Source organism: Macaca mulatta, chromosome 8, assembly GCF_049350105.2.
Source record: "Macaca mulatta isolate MMU2019108-1 chromosome 8, T2T-MMU8v2.0, whole genome shotgun sequence".
Classification (NCBI taxonomy): Eukaryota; Metazoa; Chordata; class Mammalia; order Primates; family Cercopithecidae; genus Macaca; species Macaca mulatta.
Window position 1 is genome coordinate 7634843 of NC_133413.1, and position 22558 is coordinate 7657400.

General features: G+C 49.1%; 1 protein-coding gene across 1 annotated transcript in view; it reads right to left on the reverse strand.

Annotated features, from left to right (window-relative positions):
- XKR5 (XK related 5) overlaps positions 1–22558 on the reverse strand; it is a 25639-nt gene continuing 3081 nt past the window's right edge. The window contains exons 3-7 of the mRNA XM_028852318.2: positions 14742–14926; positions 12915–13124; positions 11274–11443; positions 5381–5492; positions 1–1663 (exon numbers count right to left, since the gene is read on the reverse strand). Coding sequence (XP_028708151.2) covers positions 528–1663; positions 5381–5492; positions 11274–11443; positions 12915–13124; positions 14742–14926 — 1813 coding nt within the window. The 3' untranslated portion in view covers positions 1–527. The remainder of the gene's footprint in view (positions 1664–5380; positions 5493–11273; positions 11444–12914; positions 13125–14741; positions 14927–22558) is intronic.

Genomic DNA, 22558 nt, shown 5'->3' on the forward strand with positions numbered 1-22558 from the left:
TTTGCATTTTCAGTTATGTTAGTTATTACAAGCACATAGTCCTTATCTACTCCCAGAAAGCATTCACATTATCTTACCAGGAGATTTCATAACATAATGCAGTTAGAATATATGAAAATGAGATTCATAACCACTAAGTGTGAGGCAAAGCTAATTGTAACAAGAACCCCGAATAAAACAGGAATCTGGGTTTTACCTTTGTGTTTCCAAGAAGCCACAGCAAAAAGATAAAACAGGGGAACCTATAGCTCATAAAAGGCAGCAGGCAATTTTGACTGGAATCTCTTTCTCCTCCTCCACAGTGTGTTAGAGTCTCTGCTATGCATGGGTGGGGTCTGTGATGTTTACAGCGAATCTGAGAAGTCGTCCAGCCCTGTTTCCTCATTTTTCAGGGATGCAGATGGAGATTCAGAGGTGACAGTAATGTGCCCAAGGACACAGGTGTCAGAAGTGGGATTTCTCTTCTCACTGCACCAAATGACCAGCTCGGCTTGTCAGCCTGTTGTCTTATCCCACCGTGACTGTGGTCAGATGAAAAAACTCGGCTCTTGCTTCATCTGTTCCCTGCAGCTGCAGTCCCTTTGGATAGACTCAGACTTAGGGGTGGACGTGAGGCAGGGCTCATGGGCAGTCCTCAGCTGTGGCAACGACATCCACACACCAACAGCTGCATGGTGACTTTGGTCCCTTGTGGGCTCCTGCGGCTCCTCCAGCTCTGAGATACTGAGGGTTCTTTCAGGGAAGCCTGCACTGGGGCAGAAGCCGCTGCAGGGGCCTGTGCCTAGGATGGGGCTAATGTCAGCCATGGTGACGGGGAAGGGCTTGACCACTGGCTGGGGTGATGCAGGCTGGGTAGGGCAGCTCTTTCCCAGACTCCTTCCAGAGTGGGCTGTTTGCAGAGTAGCTGGGCTGCCTTCTTGTGAGGATGTGGCCACTTCTGCAGTGGCGCTGAAGTACAATGTGGAACTCTGCTGTCCTTCCCCTCCTCTTGGCTCCCCACCCGTCCCCTTCCCCTGTGTCCCAGAAACAGCGTCGGCTCCTTCCTTTGGGGTGCCCACCCTCTGCGTGGCTGCTGGGTTCTGGCTAGGTGCCTCATCCTGCTGATTGCTGGCAAAAGATACGTAACTTGAGGTTTCCAATGGGTCGGCCTCTGCTTTAGGGACACCTTCAAATGCAGAGCTGTTCTCTAAGGTTGAGGGGTCACGGGATGAGGATGGGAGCTCTTGCTGGGCGGACAGGGCCGTCCTCTGTGGGTCGTCCTGTTGACTCAACCCCCACGCAGGTGGACAGTAGACAGGACTGGCATCTCCGAAGGCGGCATTGATCTTAGACACATTTCCTGTTTTTAGGGCAAGTTTCACCCACAGCCAGTGGTGATGACTGAGTAAGGAGTCCTCCACAGCAACCTGGGTCCCCAGCCCAGCCTCTGGGGGGACCTGCTCAGGGGTAGGGGGCTTCCCCAACATGGTTAGCTCATAACTTGCCCCTTGGCATGAGCCTGAGCTCTCAGTTCTCTTCCCAGCTAGAGCTGCAGCCCGGGGAGAAGCTCCTCTCTCTGTTTTATCACCTCCTGCAATGCCACAGGACTTCCTTAGGCAGCCCTGCCAGATATCTGTGGATTTTGGATGCAACAGGCTGTAATAAATTACCAGCGAGACACTGCCTGAAAAAGAACAAAAAGACCACAAGGTTATGTTCTTTGAAGTCTGCATCCTCCCTGTGGTGTGCAGTTTCAGGTTCTGGCTCTTTTGTGTAGAGCAAGATAATTTGGGATCCAAAATAGGACTCTTGTTGGAGCCTCAGAACTGGATATTTTGGGGGAATTTAAGTAGGTTCCAGCTTCTATAAGCTGCAAATATTTCTAGACTTAAACACGAATAACAAGGCTTCAATCCGATTGATTCTATGCTTTTGTCTTGAGGGCAGCTCCAGTTGAGTCATCTACATGTGTGTGCGTGTGACTGTACACACAGGTACAAAACGTTTGGTAGAAATATGCATTCAAGTAACTGGACCATACACTCCAAATTCAACTGTCAATACAGTGGTTGATGGGTTACAAAGCAGGGGGAAGGGAAGGTGTAAGAAATAACCTCAAAAACAAGTAAGACCTAAACAGAGGTTAATCAGATTCATCAAAAACCCCATATCAAGGAATTTCCATGAACAACAACAATACTTCCTTTGTGCATAAACATCTTAATCACATTGTTGTCAGTTTAATTTATTTTGATCAGAAGTGTTGACTGCTGCAATAATTTCTTTAACAGAGCATTCCAGTAAGCCTCCCACGTTATTTCCAGTTTCCTGTTGTACTGGATAAGGAGCCTGGTTTCAGGGTGCTCATTATAAACAGCACAAAACCTGAAGTAATGCCTGAGGCCAGGAGACTGCAGCATGAGGGAGCTAGAAAGACCGCCGGAAGCACACCCCCCACCCCCCAATCCTCTCTTGTCTTAGGGGACTGGGAGGTCCGGGTCAAGCAGCTGGTTAGTGGCCAGGCTCAAACTTGGGCAAGAGAGATGGAATGCCTCTGTGTGCAGCGCCCCCTCTGCAGTAGGCCCTGCTCAGCCAATGTCTGCCCTGTTTTGAACTCTCACAATTGCCCGGTGAGGGACATATTGTCATCCTTCTTGTACAAGCAGCCACCCAAGGCCAGGAGAGATGAACAAAGGCCCCTGACCACAGAAGTCCTGGGCATACTTATTCAGTGAACACAGACTTTCCAGAGGCCATGCGGTCCGGGGGTTCTTGGTGGCATCCCCAGGCTGGCACGCAGCTGGTATGCAATGAAGGTTGGTCACAGGATGGAAGGAAAAGGGGAGGAGCCTGGATGCAAGCTCGTGCTCCTTGGACTATAATTTGTGTTCAGTCTTCCCGCCGAAGATTCCCAAGGGTCAGCCGGGGAGCCAGGGGACTGGAAGCTCCATCAGAGGCCAGAGGAGGAGCGGCAGACATGGTTCTGAGCCGGCGGCCACCTGGGTGCTGGGTGCTGCCCGCGGCTTTGGGCTCCCTACTCACTGCCCTCCTGCTGTGCCGTGGGCCAGCATACTGGCTGTGAAAATGTCTTCTCACTGGAGTGGAACCGGAAGGAAACCAGGCGTCCACTCCCAGGACTGTGACAGGTTTTTGGAGCGGTGCGGGACATCTTTTTTGAATCAGTGTTAAAATCCAGAAAGCAGATGAGGGGACGTTTTTCTCTCCAGCCACACTGTGCCCCCAGGACTCAGCTATACCTCCCGTGAACTGGAAAATCCAGAAGAGTTGTTAGACCTCCCAGCTGGCAAGGCCCCTTTGTTCCAAGTATCATGTGGCCCCTTCCTGAAGGAAGGATTGCTTGAAATATGCCAGGAACACCCAGACTACCATGCAATGTGGTGAGAGGGGTGCTTCTCACCTGGGCAGCCTGATGTCCTCAGTTTCCCATAGGCCATTTATCCACACACACAGCTTAGAAATCAATGCTCTGCTATTCAAATGATTATTTCAAAAAAGACAAACCAGATGCCCATCCATGGGTCGATGGTGAAACAAGCTGTGGTCCGTCCAAGCCATGGGATGCGACTCAGTCATAAAAAGCAAGGAACCGCTGCCACACAGCAACCTGGGAGCCTCTCCAGAGAGCTCTGCCGAGTGAACAAGACCGATCCCTAGGGGGCCACACACTGTGTGGTACTTTCACACAGCATTCTCCACGTGACAGAATAACAGAAACAGAGAACAGATGGATGGTGGCCAGGAGGGGAGGAGGTGGCAGGGGCGAGAGGAATGGGGCAATAGGAAGGGTCCTTGTGGCAATGGAAGGGTTCTCCCTGCACCTTGACTGTACTATGTTGAGATCCTGGCTGTGATGTTGTACCACTGTTTTGCGAGATGTTACTACTGGGGGAAAACCCGGTAATGGGTACAGGGAATTCTCTGTATTATTATTATTTTTTTTTTTGAGACGGAGTCTTGCTCTGTCACCCAGGCTGGAGTGCAGCGGTGCGATCTCGGCTCACTGCAAGCTCCGCCTCCTGGGTTCACACCATTCTCCTGCCTCAGCCTCCCCAGTAGCTGGGACTACAGGTGCCCGCCGCCACGCCCAGCTAATTTTTTGTATTTTTAGTAGAGACAGGGTTTCACTGTGGTCTCACTCTCCTGATCTCGTGATCTGCCCGCCTCGGCCTCCCAAAGTGCTGGGATTACAGGTGTGAGCCACTGCGCCCGGCCTCTCTGTATTATTTCTTAAAACTACAATTTTCTAAAAAGTTTGATTTGAAAAAGAAGGGGTTGTCTCAGCTACCTGAAGCTGGAACAAGTGAGGAGCCATGACGTTTCGTGAAGAAGGACAGAGCTGAAACCCAGGGTGGTCTGTGGCTCTCAGACGCTTGTTACAAGGCCACAGCGTCTGACCCTTCTCCAACCCGTGAATAGCCCCTGCATCTCACTAAGTGCTTTGTGTCCAGGTCATTCCTTCCCAGGTCCAGGCCACTCACACAGGCCACGTCCAACCCCCGGCTGCTGTGAGCAAGAAAAGAACCCGAGGCCACTTCCAGGCACCTCTTCAGAGTGGGGGTGACAGACAGCAGGCTCTGGAGTGAGGGCAGGAGTTGTTGCAGAGGACTGGGGAATCTTTGTCCTGGCCCGTGTTGCAGAAGCGCGAGGCCCCATGTGAAATGTGCGGGTGCTGGCCTTGACGGTCCCACTGCAGGCCTGAAAGTGACAGTAGTGGAAGCCTGCTGTGCTGGGAGCGGAGGCTGGTGTCCACACCTTTCAAGTAGGGGGTGAAATCCCTGCGGAGCTCATGCCAATCTGGGAAGCGAGGTCATCACTGTGGGCATGGCACAGAGCTTGGGGCCATGCATTCATAAAACATGGCTGATTACAGCTGCCAGGCCTGTGCTGAGGCCTGCATTGGAGCTGGCCTTGAATCTCAGCTCCATCTGTTACAAACCATCGGATCTTTTGGGGACTCGACCTCCTCTGTGCCTCACCTTCCTCTCCTCCACTGCTAGGGCACCCACCTCCCGGGGTGCTTGCCTATGGGCTGCAGGGGGTGCCATGTCAGGAGGATGTGAGGAGCTCCCCAAGGTGGGAGGGCAGAGGGAGGTCATGTCCTCAACCCTGCAGGAAACTCTGGGGAGGACGGGGGCTTTAGGGTAGAGAGGGACAGCCCCAGCTTTGCGTGAGGTTCTGAGCACAATCGCAAGGCAGATGAGGCTGAGCTCAGTGTCTCATGCTCTGATGGGGACGGCTCTGCTACCCACAGTGCAGTGAGCCTGGTTCCTTGATCTCCAGTTAACCACATCTGAACTCAGTTTCCTGCCCTTTGAGCCCATTGTAAAAAAAAAATAGGTTGGGGAGGGGATGCAGATAAGAAGGCAACATTGGGGCTTACCAATCAGAAATCCAGACAGGACCCCAGCTATGGTCTGCAGGCTGGTCCACGATGCCCCCTGGAGAAAGTCGGTGGCCAACAGCAACAGGATGATGTTCTCCAACAGCATGACCTGCGGGACCCAGGGGAGAGGCACCACACCTCGTCAGGTGCAGACCACCCAGGGACCACCCCGTCCCGTGAGTCTGCAGCGGCTCCCCCTCCCCTCCATCCTGAGTGCCCACTGGAGACCCCAGGCTGTTGGGGCCTGCCCAGGAGCAGGGCTGTGTCCCACTGAGACCTTTCAGAGTGGCTCATTAAAGTGTCTGCAGAATCATAAAGGCCCAGGAAATGTAAGGGCATCCCTCAAATGGCTGTGGGGCCATCTTTAGAGTCAGTCTGGGCTGAGAGGAAACTTTTATTTTCTACTTTGCATATTTCTCCGTCCTCACGCTAACTGCAGGCACACGTTAGTGTTGTAATTAAAGGCAGCTGCAGAGCTCATGATGCCACTGAATTCCAGGGAGCTAGGATCACAAACTTTCTAACAACTTTAGGATTTTGGTTCCTTAAAATAATTGCTTTGCAGCGACCAGGTAAATTCGCCTTGGGGCCACCAGGTGGCAGCAGGAGACGGGAGCTCGCAGGCTGACAAAGGAGCTTGGCCCCGCGGCTGCAGCTGGTCAAAATGGCAGATGGTCCAGAAGGCTCTTTGTACCCCGTCTGGGTCGGCTTATTAACTTTGCTTTCCAATTTTTAAATATAAAAATATATATCTTCATTAAAATAAGTAAACAAACTCGATGTAATTCAAAGACACTATATTTAAATACTGTGTATGTTATTTATTTAAAAATAACACTTAAATTATATACTGATTTGCTAAAACTCTTTAAATATTTGCCAGGGTTATTCATTGGCTTCATTTTTCACTCTCAAAAATTCAATGAATTAGATAAATAAAAAAATTATGAGGAGCTGCTTTGTAATCCTACGAATGTCCATTCTCCCAGTCCCTCTGGGCGCAATGGGCAGGGTTTTTGTACTAAAGGCCTTGGCCAGCAGCCAGTACAGAAGGCGCCTTTCTTTCCCCACTCCTCAGCTGTGTGGTTCTGGTGGTTCAGAGCCTTACATGTGTCCCAACTCCACCACCTGCCTCCTGTCTTTCCCACCATTTTCGTGGTTCTGGCCCCCCATGCCTTCTGTCTAGGCAACCCCTATCTTCATTCTCTGAAATCTCTCCTCCATACCAATGTCGGGGCAACCTGCTTCACCCAGAGACTGCACCTTGCCATTCCTCCCCAGTGCACCTCGAAACAGCCCCCCTTAACTTCAGGATCCAGTCCCTACTCTCAACAGAGCAGATGGTCCTGTTTGCCAGTTAGCCCCAATTTTCCTTTCTGGGGTCATCTTCCAGCATGCTCTCCTCAAATGTCATTCCACTGACAAAGAGTGTTTCCTCAACCAAACTCCAGTCAGGATCCTCTGAGCCTTCTTTTCCATGAGTCTTCAACCCTGGCCAACGAGAACTCCAGACTCAGCACATATGATGCCCCTCACCTCCCCACACCGAGAGACTTGAACAAACACTGACAGAGTTTCCAGCGGCTCAAGGCCTCACCCCTACGATGCCGACCTCAGTCTCCTTTAAGTTCCTGCCTAAGAAAGCGTAATGCTGCCAGGAGAATGTACCATTTGTTCCAGCCACAACTTGGTGCTGGGCGGATAGGACTCTGGACTTCCTTTCCGAGCAGTTACTTTAGAAAGCTTGCAATTGCAAATCGGTTCACTGTGCTCTGAGATACACCTCTTCATTACCTAGAACTGTCTTCTCAAGGACCCAAGAGCCATCTATTTAAATACAGACTCCAAGCCTGGTGGGTGCATTGCTCTAACAGGACTGACTCTTGCCTCCTGTCATAAAGAAATGATAAATTTGTTTCTGTTCCTAACAAGGGACAAGCGCCAATGAACAAACGCGGACGGCACGCTCCCATTTACGATCCCACTTTCCTGCTTTTTGTAAATTTCCACCTCCCTGTCTCTGCCCAAGCCCGTTGATGTTCCTCCGCCTTCCTCCTTTTTTCTCCCTTTTAAGTCCCCAGTCACCTCTGCACAACCTGAAGGTGGGTTCAGTTCATGTGGGGCTGTCTTCCCTGTGGCGATAGACTCAGTGCAATCTGTTTTCGTTGCTTTTAACGAGTGCAGGGCTTTGTTCACCTCTGACGTGCACGCACTCACTTTCCTGTGGATTTCCACACACTCCAGGGTCTTCTGCAGCTTTGCCTAAAACGTCCTAGCCCCCTTCCACACTTTCCTTCAGGTGAACCTCGCTCACCACACAGCACCTCGTGCAAGTCCCCTCTGTAAACCCTTCCCTGACTTTCCCAGGCTCTGCCTCTTGTGTCCTGTGGAGTTTGGATAGCGTCACTTCTCTGATCACAGTGGCTGCATGGATTTGCTTATGTCTTTGTGGCCACTGAGGCATGACACTCTCACACTGTGGTGTCGAACTCCATTCTCAGCACAGGAGGAAGCTGAATGTGTGCTGATGTGAATAAACCCGTGATGGGTGAAAGAAGTGAGACCGGGTCTTATATCACGTTCAGAAATGACCGAGAGGCCTGCTCCTGCCTCTGCGCAGGAGGTGAGGACAGGTGAGTAGCTCCTGAGCTAGGCCGGTCATAGTGTCACCTGCGGCTGTCTCCAGACACGGATTCCCAGGTCCCATTCAGACCTACTGAGCCAGAATCTCTGAGGGGGAGCCTGGGGATCTCCACTGCAGAAAAGCCCCCCTGAGTGCCACTGACAACCAGCAGGGCTGATGCCCGGCTGCACTGGAGGCCCCCAGCCCCCAGTCCCCAGTCCCCAGTCCCCATTCCCTGCCAGACCCTTCCAGCAGAAACCTCCTGAACCCCTGCCAGGTGGTGGCCTGTTGGTTAAGGGCCCTACGAAAAAGTGTAACAATTAACCAGGCATAGTGATATGTGCCTGTGATCCCAGTGACTTGGGAGGCTGAGGTGGGAGGATCACTTGAGCCTAGAAGGCAGAGGCTTCAGTGAGCTGTGATGGCGCTGCTGCAGTCCAGCCTGGGCAACAGGGCGAGCTCTGTCTCAAAAAAAACCAAAAGCCAAAACAAAACACCTTATGTTCTTACTTGAAGGGATGTGGGGGTGGTACACTCTCCAGTGGCCCAGGAATAGGTTCAACATAGGTGGGTGATCCTTGGGTTGGCCCTGGGCTGCGCTGCCCAAGGCTGGGGCTTCCAGACAGGAACTGCAGCTTCTTCCAGGGCCCACCCAGGGCCTGGGCTTTGGCAGCCTCTTTCCTCTGTGAGCTGCTGTCTCAAGGGCTGGGGCTGCGAGGGGCCCGGCACCCTCTGCAGAAGGTAATGCTTTCGAATGGCAGCACGGGTCTGTGCCAGCAGGGTGCCCATCTCAGGGAGTGGTGCCCCAGTGTGTCCACTGCAGTGTGGCCTCAGGCTTCCAAGATCACAGTCTGGGCATCGCTAACCTGCCCAGAGGTACTGGCTTCAGGCGCTGGCCACTCAGCCACATTGGATCAATGGAGATTAGCTGGGGGTATTGGGGAACACAGGGAGAGGCTGCCTTGTGCTCTGAATGGCCCATGTCACAGAGCCAGGGTTGCCCAGCACCACTTGGCACAGGGAAGGGCCCAGACTCAGGCCTGGGCAGTGTGCGTGGTGCAGTGTGCGGTGAGAATGCCCACCTGTCATCTCTGCCTTTTCTTCAGTTTCCTGGTTGCAGCCCCACCTCAGAATGTGACTGGCAGGCACTCTCGAAATGTCAGTAGTTTAACAGGTTATCCTGGGAGTTATTTGTTATTTCACCTCTTTATGGTGATATTGGCCATCTTTACTCTCCACTTCCTTCCTCTTCCCTTTCATTCCTTCCTTCCTCCCTTCCTTCCTTCCTTCCTTCCTTCTTTCCCTCCTTCCTTCCTCCTTTCCTTCTTTCTCTCCTTTCTTGCTCCCAGTGTCTCTTTCATTTATTGTAAATTATTTATTTATCTTTCAGAGCATCTACATCTATCTACCTGTGCCAGGCACCAGACTCTTGGCTTTCTATCCATCATCTTATCAATCCTAGCAATCTGAAATGGTTATTTCAGAGATGCAAAAAAACTGGGTGTGGGGGTCAGGGGAGCCCCGATGACTCTCATACAGTTCAGAACTGAAAGATCCTGGTATCAAGCCCTAGCTGGTTGGGCACCAAGTCCTAAGGCCCATGTTCCCCACCACATGCTGCTGGGATCCAAGCCACCGGGCTGGGACTGCCTGGCCTGGATGGGTTTGTGCACAGGGAGAGAGATAAGGACACTCGTGCCACTGTGGTAGATCTCATTCCGAATGAGATGTAATGGTGCCTGATTTCTGTTTTTACTGTTTAATCGCTCTTGACTCAGTGATCTAGTGACTGTATGAGACAGCTGGGAAGAAAGAAGGATTTGCTTTCTTTCCTTCTGTAACAGCCCTCAAACTCCTGGGAGATGACGTGGCGACTGAGGTGAGAATGTGACAAATGCAAGCAAACAAGGCGGCAGGTGTCAACTCCTCCTTATTGAACTCCTGCTTATCTGGGCGTTGGCAGACGGGATGTCCACCTATGAATAAGTCACTTCAGCAAATTGGCTGAGAAAATCAAGATTCCACTTTGTTCACATGGGGATCATGTGGGTTGGGAGGCTGCTCATGCATGACCTGGACCCTGTCGCATGTGAACCTATCTACAACACACATGCTGTTATGCTCGGTGTTCAGCTGTGGAAGCTGAGGTTGGTGAGGCTCAGTAATGTGTCCAATGTCACAAGTCCTGTGAGCTCTGTCTGGCTCCATAGCCTATGAGGTTGCTGTGCTTTATGGGTCCCAAAATCAGCAGGTGTCCAGGACGCTCCCCTTTCCTGGACGGCAGCTGCATCCTGCCTTTATCTTCACCCAGGTCTCTACCCTGGAATGCCTGACTCCTCCCTCAAAAGTCTCACCTTTTCATGTTACTAATGGCCACAATTTATGGGTTATTTTGTGCCAGCTACTTATGTATATTGTTTTATTTGGTCTTTATAGGAACCCTGCAAAGTATGTAAATCTTATTTAATCTTCATAGGAACACTGAGAGGGTGACTTATTTATTCCTAGAGTGCGTGAAGAAGTAGGTTCAGACAGTTTAAATTCTTGGCTGAAGCCAGGTGCTGGTAGCAGTCAGGAGAGCTGGGCTCCAGTGCAAGTTTTCTGACTCCAAAACCCATGCCCCCACCTACGTGGTTGTATTTTCTCTCCTTTTCCCATTATAATCCAGCTCAATCTCCACTGTCCATCTGAAAGTCTCTGGTCATCCCGATGAGAGGTGATGCTGGCAGCTACTCCTATGAGTCCCAGACATTTTTTTTTCTCTCTTGGCATCTTGCCACATTCTATCTGATTTTAGTTATTTGGGTGCCTACTTACTTTCCAAGTATTATAATTTTTTTTAATAGGAAGAAATCTCTACTGCCCTCAAAGCAATCTGAAGAAGTATGAGGCCACTTTTGTGTTTCTGATACTCTCTAGGGCTATTCCTGGATCTTAATCACAAACACCTAATAAAAATGGAGTTGATTAACAAAGACATTGAGTATATGATATTCAGCAGGTGGGCTGATGTGGAGAAGACATCACCAAATATGCCTCAGTTGTTGCCACATTGAATGCGGGGCCACAACTGGAGACTGGGTTACTATTTTCAAAACCTGTCATCTCTGTTCAAGACTATAATTTCTTTAAGTATTTTTCTTAAACTAAGCTATTCCTTCTTCAAGAGATAGGTGTGCACTGGTGCACACACAAACACACCCCCCCACACACACCCATACACACCTCACTTGCTGTATACACTGTAAAAGTTAGGATGACACTTGCCATGTAGAATGTGACCATCCTGTTTCTGGAAGGGCTGTCCCAGAAGCTGAGGTAGCAGAGGATGTACACGGCCCCCACGAGCAGGTTGAACAGCCTCCAGTGGCAGGTGCTGTCGATGATGTCACTCTGCTGGGCGACGAGCCAGAATGTCATCACCAGCCAGTGGGCACCTGCAGAGAATCCAGGTGCAGATGTCAGGGTCCACATGGGGAGATGGGGGGACAAGCAAGGACACAGAGACCAGGGGCTGGAAGCCTCTCCGACCACATTTGACTCAGCATCCAAGAAGAGACATCAAAACCCAGAAGAGGTTTGAGGGGGACAGAAAACCAACGCAGTTTGTCTTTGCATGTATTATCCCATTTTATTCTTATAAAGGGTATCTGACCTAATTCGAAGATGACCAAAGAAAGACTAGCTTCAATAACACTTGCCAAATATTGTATACCTATGCCCTTTTCATTCCAGAAAGTGTTTAAAGAGGCAGTTATAAAACTGACTGCCAATTATTTTAAAATTGTTACAAGAGCTGAAAACCTCCACATCCAAAGGAAAGAACTCTATGTGGTGCAGCTCTCATTTTTATTCCTGTATTTTAAGATGAAAAAATCATTCTGGATTTCAAGCTGAATTTTTAAAAAAAGAATAACAAAATAGCTAATCTCTCAAAGCGTGGTTTTTTTTTTTCAAAAAAGTTATCTTTTCTGCCGATAACTGTATTTAATGTTTGATCTAGGCCCAAGAGCCAAATATTTCTTAATGTCTCCAATTCTCTTAAAACAAGAGTACACTGTTCCTTCTTGCAGAATATATTCACTGATGACCAGAGATGACAGCGCTCCTTGGCAGGGACACACAGGCCCTATTCAGGGAGCCTCCAGAGCCAGACAGACTCTCTGTCATTGCCATTCATATTGTGTGTGCCTAGACTGAGGGAGGAGGGAGGGCTTGGATTTAGTGGCGCTGTCCTATTTGCAACAGAGGAGATGTCCAAGATTCAGCATTCAAAGGAAATGGTGCACTTTTGGAGGCTATGTGCGGTATCACATATATACTGTATATTTTTATATCAGGTGAGGCAGGTGGGACCTTGTACCTCCCTCCTGTTTGACTCACAGTTTTTCTATATAAAAGATTTCGGCCTATCACACAGAACAGTCTTCTGAGAAGTTCTCTGCTCCAGATTTAGCTGGGAGTTTTGAGGGCTGGGATGTCTAAGCTGAGGATCTCCCAAGAGAGCTAGTACATTTTCCTTCCTGCTCTGGATGTGTACTCATCGGGAGCTGCAGTCTAGACCTCCATGCTCTTGAATCTGGGCTGGCTGTGGTTGCTTTGACCAGCAGAATACAGCAGAAGCAATGCTGAGCCAGTTCTGAGCCTATTTTTACAGAAGACTAGCAGTTCCCAGTTCCTCTCCATTGGCATTCTCAGCTGCTAATTCCTGTCAAGGCTCCCTATGAATCCGAACACCTGCTACCCCACTGCCATCTCTGAGGCCCCCCAAGCAAGATCCATTCAGCAGAGAGCCCAGTCAGCCTGCAGGCCTGGGATTGAGGATCATAAGTGGTTGTTCCTGAGACCTTCATTTCTGGGTTGGTTTTTTATGCAGCAACAGATGACCAGATCGTTAGCTCAGCTCACCTGCAACCACCAAAACCCAAACGTGGTAGGCTTTGTAGAACAGAACCAGACTCAGCACACGGGTTCCCAACATGCCCATCCTCCAGAGCTGTTGGCAGAAGAGGGCGGCCCATGGCACGGCCAGGTGGCCTGGCTTCATGAAGCCCATGAAGCGAGTGTAGGACACCAGTGCCCAGGAGAGTGAGGACCAGGAGAACAGGGTGCTCACCCCTGCAAGGGAAGCAGAAAGACGTGGTATGTTTTCAAGGTTCCGAAGTGATAGTACCTTGAGAAGATTTACTCACAGCATTTCTTTAATGGGACGTGTAACCTCTTGTTAAAGCCTAGCTGCACAGAGGGTATCACTAACCCACCACCTTGACTAACAGGTAACAGAACAACTCTGTGTCCAAATACACATGTCTATATTCAGGAAGAAACGGGGATATGCAGGAAATATTTCCACTGCACAATGTACTAAATGCTCTTCCCAGCAAATGGGCTGGACTCTTTCTTTCTATGCCCTTTAAGAAAAACGTCCCACTTCCTGATCCTCTAAGCCCGTTGTGTATAACAAAGCTGATTCGACAAGGCTCTGAACATGGCTCCACCCCAAATGTACTTTGCTGTTTGATCCATATGACAGAGGTTTAATAAAAGAACCAAAACATCCAATGGTGTCAGGCTCTTTGATAAAGATGGATGGAAGGACAGGACAGTCATGTATGTGATGCATTTAATTTACGCGTATGCAATTGTGGACACTCAGCAAAGAGGAAGGGAGAGATGAAGATGGAAGGGGAGAGGTGGGGAGAGAGAGAAGGGGAGGGGAGGGAAGGGGAGGAGAGAAAAGGGGATAGCAGGAGGGAGAGGGAGAAGGAAACAAGAAGCAACTGAGAGAAACAGGGAGAGACATAATGACAATGTGAATGGCCTGAAATGAGTGGGAGCTGGAGACAAATATTGCTGGGGCCTGAGTTGTTCTCAGTTTCCACATGGCTTTGAAGGCATAAACCTCTGGCTTTGTAAAGAAGTATTTTTCTTTCCTTCCTTCCTTCCTTCCTTCCTTCCTTCCTTCCTTCCTTCCTTCCTTCCTTCCTTCCTTCCTCCCTCCCTCCTTCCCTCCCTCCCTCCCTCTCTCCCTCCCTCCCTCCCTCCCTCTCTCCCTCTCTCTCTCTCTCTCTCTCTCTCTCTCTCTCTCTCTCTCTCTCTCTCTCTCTCTTTCTTTCTTTTTCTTTCTCAGGGTCTCACTCTGTCGCCTGGACTGGAGTGCAGTGGTGCAACACGGCTCACTGCAGCCTCAAACTCCTGGCCTCAACTGATGCTCCCACCTCAGCCTCATGAATAGCTGGGACTACAACTGCACACCACCATGCCTGGCTAATTTCTGTATTTTTTGGTACAGATGGGTTTTCGCCAGGCTGGTCTTGAGCTCCTGGGCTCAAGCAATCCGCCCACCTCAGCTTCCCAAAGTGCTGGGACTACAGGTGTGAGTGTTGTGCCTGGCCAAGAATTACTCTAATGACTAAAGATAGAAGAAAAACATGTGCATTGGGTTTATGGAGAGGCAGTCTTTCCAAGGCATTTTCAGGGCGATTTTGATTATGGGCACTTTCTATCTTATGGGCTGACTTTAGAACATGACCCTTAAGAAAGAAGGGAGCCAACTCTCTGTAAACTCAGTGCACCAGCAAAAGCCAGTTTTAAGCATCATCTTGGGCTAGTGAGCTCAAGGTGCCCTAATGCTCCTAAGCAGAGGAAATCTCGAAGGGAGGGTTTTGCTAAAGAGGTTCACGTTCCTGTCCCCCTTCGGCTGCCAGTCTGTGTTCTGTGGTGAAAGTTACTCACCTGGCACAATATCTGTGAAGCCTGAGGCTAGAAAAACATATGTCTGAAGCAGCAGGTGGGGTCCAGTCTGCAGCAGGGCCTCCAACAGTCGAAGGGCCGACAGGTCGGCCTCCTGCAGCTGCAGCCAGCCTCGATGGGGAGCCTCCTGTTCCTTCTGCAGAGCGGTCAGCACAGCGTCCCAGTGCCTAGGGAACAGCGGAGGGCACGTGACCTGGAGCCAGACTGCGGTCAGCTTCAATAGGACCAGCTTTCATTTAGAGACATACCACATGCTAAGCAATATCCTATGCCCTTACTAGTCACCTAGATTACTAGTTAGTCTGCTGCCGGGCACTGACTGCAAGCAGACGTCAATTCTATGTCAGTTCCCTGAGTCCCATGGTGCTCAGCCAGGCCACACTCTCCCCACGTCTGGTACCCCAGTACCTGACTCGGGGGCTCTTTGAGCTGCAGCGGCTGCATGGCAAGGGAACTCAGGCTGCCAGCTCTGTGAGGCTCAGCAATCACCCTGACCTGAGTCCCTCCCCGGACCCTCTTGGGATGGAAATTCATTTATTGACAGATGTTTGTTGCAAGGTACTGTGTTGTCATCTCTTTGGAGGACAAAAAGATGAAAAGCTCTCGTCCTCATCCTCACAGAATGTAGAACTCTGGGCTGCTAAACCTGGGGCACATGAAGAGCAGACAGGGAAGAAGGATCTGGGGGCTTTGCTGGGGGGTGGCCAGAGGTCCGTGTGGCTGGAGCACCATGCGGAGCTTGGAGGCTGATGGGGTTGGTCCCAGTGAAGCAGATCAGGGGCCTGAACCTCAGGCTACGGGGTTTGGATTTTGCTCTGGAAAAATGAATTTGGCAGAAGTATATGTACTATTTGGGGTATGAGATGAATGTGTATGGATTTGTGTGTCTATGTATGTGTGCGTGCATAGTGCATGTGCTGTATATGTGTGCACACACATGTGGTGTATATGTGCTTGTGTGTGTTACATGTATCTGCATGTGCATGTATGCATGTGTGTGTGCAAGTGTGCAAAACATGTGCATATGTATATATGCATTATGTGCGTACATATGTACAGTGTATACGTGTATATATGTGTGTGCATGCAGGTGCATGTGTGTATATTCATGTATGTGTGCAGTGTGCATGTGTAGCATGTGCAATGTGAATGTGTAGCATGTGCAATGTGAGTGTGTGTGTGCACGCATATAGTGTGTGTATGTATGAACAGGGAATAGGGACATCAGGAGGAAATAGAGCTAACAGAATACTTCTAGCAGTAATTAGTGAAGGGTAAGTGAGAAGGGAGTCTTAGGAACGGAAAGTGGGGAGCAGGTGCAGAGAATAGTGGGGTTGGAGATCAGGATTTGATGACTGAACAGGGAAGATGAGGGAAGTTGCAGTGGCTTTGAGGTTTCAGGCCTAAGTGACTTGGAAATGGTGGTGCTACTGACGGAATTAAGCCAGGTGAGGAGTGCTGGATTGGCTACAGTGTGATTGTTTTCAGCAGTGAGGAATGTGAGGATGGCTGGAGCCCCCATAAGGAGAGACCTGGATGACCAGTTGTGGCTGAGGGACTGGAAGTGGCCAGAAGAGACTGTGTGAAGACAGCAGAGGCCAAGGACAGCACCCTGGGGACTGTTCCCACTAAGGGGTCTGGATACTAACGGGACACCAGCAAGGGTGGGACACCAGCAAGAACCGGGCAGCAGAGAGAGCTGCCGATGTCTGCACTGTGGATTACAGGATGGGGTGGCCCAGGGCCACGGGGACACATCGGCTCACCCAGCCTGGGTGGCCCTCCTAGGCTCTCGGAAAAGGAATCAAGCACCAGAGAAAGAAGTCAGAACATGTCCTCGCTTCATTCTGTTTCCCACGAGCCTATGCCAGACACCTTTATTGGAAACTTCATCTCATGAGTAGAAAGTGGCACAGGCCACCGTCCTTACAACCTGAAGAGCCACATAGAACCCATGACGATGACGAAGCCACTCCCCAGCCACACCTGCGGGCTCTGACTTCGAGTCTCGCCTGGGGATGAGATTTCACCACCACCCACCAATTCCTCTCTGGGTCTACCCAGCAGCAGCAACAAGGAGACGACCACAGCCGCCTGCACACGAGCCTGGTGCCCAGCAAACCCGCCAGATTCTGCTTCCCTCTCTTGTCCAAGTTAAGAACTAGAGGTCCCTTCAATGTAGCAGCTCCCGAAGCCAAGCTGGATGCATCTGGAAGGTCACCTGCAAAACTCCCTCTAGAGACCCCTAAGGCTCTGACTGGCAGGTGACAAGCTGGACCCTGATGGTTGGCAAACATTTCTACGTCCAGAGCAGAAGATTCGGGGAGTCCTCTTGCAAATGGCTTTATTCATGGTGCTGAGATCCTAGGACAGATGTCCAAGAAAAACAACTTTCCTTTTTCATGATTTGGAATCCTGGAGTGAACCCATTTCTTACTGTGTCTTGATTCCCGACATAAACTTAATGTTAAAAAAACATATGACACTAAAAAATGTAACCATGAGGGCAGGCAGTGTTTTTCTTTTCACTCTCAAATCATTTGTTCCTGACACGGGGGAGTTTCCTCTTCTTGCTCTTCCAGAAAAGCTTTGTTTGTTCAATATGCATTTTTCTTGGGCTTTGAAAAGCCCACCTACTACAGACCACAGGAGAAGTAAGAGAAATGAATCCCAGCTTTTTGGGAGGCCGAGGCAGGAGGATTGCTTGAGCTTAGGAGTTTGAGACCAGCCCTGGCAACATAAGGAGATCCCATGTCTACAAAACAAACAAAAAAATTAGCTAGGATAGTGGTGGGTGCCTGTAGTACCAGCTACTCAGGAGGCTGAGGTAGGAGGATCACTTGAGCCCAGAAGGTCAAGGGTGCAAGTGAGCCATAATTATGCCACTGCACTCCAGCCTGGGTGACAGAGCAAGAAGACTCTCACAAAAAAAAAAGAGAAATGAAAGATGTCTTTTAGAAACTTAAGATTCAGCGTGGAAAGAAAACATACAAATGTGAAAAGCTTAAAGAGGAAGAAATGTATCAAAAGTATGAAAATGAGTGGCTTGGGTAGTGGTGGAATCAGAGTCACAGGGAGAGAGAATGAGGTGGTCAGGGAAAGCTTCCTGGAAGAGGAGGACAGGCAAACTCTGGACAAGTAGATGGTAGGAACAGCCTAAAGGAGTGTCTGGGATCAGCGGCACAGGGTGCAAGGCACTGAAATGAAGGTCCATGTCTGGGAATAGCGAATGTCTGGTGCTTGGTAAGGTGGGGGAGGTAGGAAAGGCTGAGTCGTGGGGCTACCCTTGTAAGAAACAGAGGACCAGCGGGAACGTGACTAGCCCGGTTTTCTGAAACGACATGTCTCGAACCCATTGCAGAGGGAGAAATTCAGGCTGAGACCCCTGGACAGCCACTAGGGAAGCTGGGGTGAAAGCTGAGGCAGGATGGAGAGCATGGGGGTTTGGTCACTAGGTCCTATGAGATGGTATCCGACATCTGTCCTCGCAGTCACTGCGTCATTCCAGGTCCTTATCAGCTCTTGCCTGGATTTCTGGATGCCCGCCTGGACCGTGTCCCTACCAACTCTGTTCCATTTTATTGTCCCTGGCGCCATCTGTCTACAGGCTTATTTGCCCATATTATTCCTTTGCTCAAACCCTGTCAACAGGTCTCCAATGCCTGAGGATAAAATCCAAACTCCTTATCCCAGTAGAAAAGCTTCTTCACAGTCCAGCCCATTTATCTCCCACCGCATTCCTGCCATCTAGGAAATTCTTCCCCTCTAGTCTCAATAAACTTCTCCTAATTTCCTAAACACACCACTTTTGGAACGCATCTATGTCTTTGCACCAGCGGCTGCAGCTTTCTGTGTCAGAAATGCCTGTTCCCTCCCTACATTGATGGAACTCGCAGCATCCTTCAAGCGTCACTCGAGGGATCCTGAGGCGACTCGGCCCTCCAGCACTAGGGCTATATTTTATATACTTTTAAACATTAAATCGCTACCCATTTATGCTGAACTTGTCTTACATGTCTTTAGAGTTTACCTTAACTTTGCCTTTGAGAACCTTGAATTTTCACTAAAGAAAAATTGCTAAACCAAGATGCACGCGAAGGATGAGATAGGCATTCTTCTGTCATCTCAGGCTGAGTTTACAAATGGGCTTAAAAAGAAAGGTGAAAAAGATGTTGGTAATGTACAGTATTAAAGTGGAAGTAAAAAACCTAAGTGGAAAAAGTAATTGTCTTTGTTTAAATAAGTAGTCACCAATGTTAGGTTCTCTTGAACAGAGTCAGACTTAAAATTAACATAGTATGTATTATTGGGAACGTTAAAAAGAATACACTTATGGCTTAAATTCTTGCATTTATTTATTTATTTATTTATTTATTTATTTATTTATTTATTTAAGACAGAGTCTCATTCTGTTGCCTAGGCTGGAGTGCAGTGGCGCAATCTCAGCTCACTGTAACCTCTGCTTCCCAGGTTCAAGTGATTCTCATGCCTCAGCCTCCTGAGTAGGTGGCATTACAGGTGTGAGTGACCAAGCCTGGCTATTTTTTCTATTTTTAGTAGAAATGGGGTTTCAACCATGTTGGCCAGGCTGGTGTAGAATCCCTGGCCTCAAGAGATCAACCTGCCTCCACCTCCTAAAGCACTGGGATTACACGTGTGAGCCATCACGCCAGGCCAAATCCTTGCTTTTTTTTCTTTTTTTTTGAGAGGGAGTCTTGCTCTGTCGCCCAGGCTGGAGTCCACTGGCGCCATCTCGGCTCACTGCAAGCTCTGCGTCCCAGGTTCACACCATTCTCCTGCCTCAGCCTACCGTGTAGCTGGGACTACAGGCGCCCGCCACCACACCTGGCTAAATTTTTGTATTTTTAGTAGAGACGGGGTTTCACCATGTTAGCCAGGATGGTCTCGATCTCCTGACCTCATGATCTGCCTGTCTCAGCCTCCCAAAGTGCTGGGATTATAGGCATGAGACACCGCGCCCGGCTGCCTTTTCAACTATTTTATCAGCTTGACAAGGTTGATTGTTCCAGGTAGACAAGCATATAATCATCTGCAGAGGATGAGTGTCTCACTCTTCCCTTCTGCTAGTTACATGATCTTATTTCCTTCAGTTTCCTTATACATTAGGTATATACCCTCCAACACAATATTAAACAGTAGCTGTGATACTGAGCATGCTTGTCTTCTTATCTCTGAGCCACCAAGCCCGGCTAATTTTTTTTTATTTTTCATTTTTTTGAATTTTTAGTAGAGACGGGGTTTCAGTGTTAGCCAGGATGGTCTTGATCTCCTGACCTCGTGATCCACCTGCCTCGGCCTCCCAAAATGCTGGGATTACAGGCGTGAGCCACAGCGCCTGGCCTCAATCCTTGCATTTTTATAAGTAACTTTGTGTTTTACTGGATTTTCAGTTAGTAGATTCTTTTGTATTTTGTTATCAAGACACTCAAAGGGACCTATATTCTTAGGCAATTCAAAATTGTGCAAAACACAATTGTTTTGGCTCCCCCTACAGGTCCTTTTGCAGAACTGCAATTCAGAAAGCTGGATTGCTTCACTAAAACACTACTTTACTCAGTGTTTTCTTTGAACCCAACGTGCTAGATCTACTGCTGTCTATTTTAACTTTCAAAGCTTTCCTCCATGGAAGTAAATTTCTGTTTTTTGGTTCATGTTTAACCTGAGAAACACTGCAAATCTTGCGGCTTTTATGCTTGCACTGGCTGTTACAAACCTTAGGGCCAAATTGTGACCCGCTTCCAATAACTGTGCATTCTGGCCCTATCTTGTTTTCTAACATTTCATCTCTATACCTGGCCTTTCTCACTTCTTTTCTTTTCTTTTTTGTTCTTTTAAGGATGTGTATTTTTAAAGTCATCTTAACCTCTTTTTAAAAACAGGAATAAATATACATGACTAATGGTTTTTCCTAACTTATAATTTTCATGTATCTCTTCACTTATCTATATGAGTTCACTAGTATATACCTGAGTATTCAAGTTAGTTTTTTTTATATACACCAGAAAATCATGGCATCACTTAAGAAAATTAAGAGTGCATGGGAAAGATAGTGTGGGGTCCACTGTGAAATACCAGCAGCATGAATTTGGACACACCACGGTCCCCTGGCAGTCCCCATCTCTGAGGGAGGCAGTGGATTCCATGGGGCCTGAGGGTCCACACAGCCTCAGAAGGCAGATTTGTCTACCCATTACCCAGGAAGCTTCTGCAAGTGATCACCTGGGCTTACCTCTCTGTTTGGGCTACCAAACATGTACTTATGGTAGCTGACTCACTCAACAGGCCTCTGTCCTCGAGGGCTCATGCCTTATGACTATGATGGTCAAAGCCAAGTAAGACCCAGAGCCCTTATGGATTGATGACTGGTCTGGGCCGATCAGGGAAGGGGACGACAATGGCAGCCAGGCCACAGGACAGGCTCTAACCCTACGAGGCCCTTGGAAAGATCCTTCTCTGCCTTCTTGCCCATGGAAGGAAGGGCCCTATCTTTTCAGAGGAACGGCACTGCTTGAACACAAAGGCCCAGCTTTGGCAAAATGCCTGTGGCCGCAAATATGCTTTTGGTGCTGTTAGAGGTTTAGGGTCCAACTCTGAGGGTCCAGTGAAATTGAGAGTGGGTGCTCTAAGTCTTTCTCAGAAGCACCCTCTACCTCCTAGCTGAGATTCTACTCTGGGCAGGATGGCATCATTCCCTGCTCGCAATGATGCACCATGTGGGGCTCAACATTCATTTCAGTGCCTCCTGAGAAAGTCTTGGGAATAGTTTGCAGGCATAAGCCCCCAGGACACGGAGCAGCATTGGCCATGACCCCTTGAACACTCTTCCAACTCTCGGTGCCCATGATTTAATGAACACTTGAGCTGCAGGGCTTCGCTGCTCTGATCCCTGAATTTTTCTCCCTTAAAAAAAAATCCTGTGTCCGGGTGCAGATGCTCACGCCTGTAATCCCGCACTTTGGGAGGACAAGGTGGGCGGATCACGAGGTTAGGAGATCGAGACCATGCTGGCTAACACGGTGAAATCCTGTCTCTACTAAAAATACAAAACATTAGCTGGGCATGGTGGCATGTGCCTGTAGTCCCAGCTACTTGAGAAGCTGAAGCAGGAGAATCGCTTGAATCCAGGAGGTGGAGCTTGCAGTGAGCAGAGATCACACCACTGCACTCCAGCCTGGGTGACAGAGTGAGACTCCGTCTCAAAAAACAAAACAAAACAAAACAAAACAAAAATCCCTATCAACCCAATGGAATTATAAGGCAGCAGCTGACAGCTGAAATGTGCCCTTGATATAAACTCACGGATACATCTCTTCTTATAGCTCCTTGAATCTAGGTTCTCAAAGTAGAAAAAAGCAGCCCTCACCTGTTGAGATGGTCTGTGGATCACGGATAAGCCCACCAGGCCCCAGAACTATCCCAGGCTACTTCTTTAGACAAAAAACTAGCCTTGGCATCCAAATGACTTTTTCCTGAGACGAAGTCTTGAAGCAAATGTCAACAGACTGGCTTCATTGTCTAGTCTGTGGTTTACTAAAGCTATGCCACCTTCCTATTCTAAGGTGACAGGTGTGCAGATGGAACTGCCTTAAGCAAGTTGCTTTATATGGAACTAACGGCTCAACCAACAAATCAAAACAGCAAGACAGGACTTCAGCTGAAGACAAGAAAAAGCCTTTCGTAAGGTCACAGCTGCACAGAGAAAGCGCCCCTGAGGTTGGAGATGCTCAACAATGTGCAGGCAGGAGCCGGGGGTGCCAATATCAGAGCCGGGGTTTGCT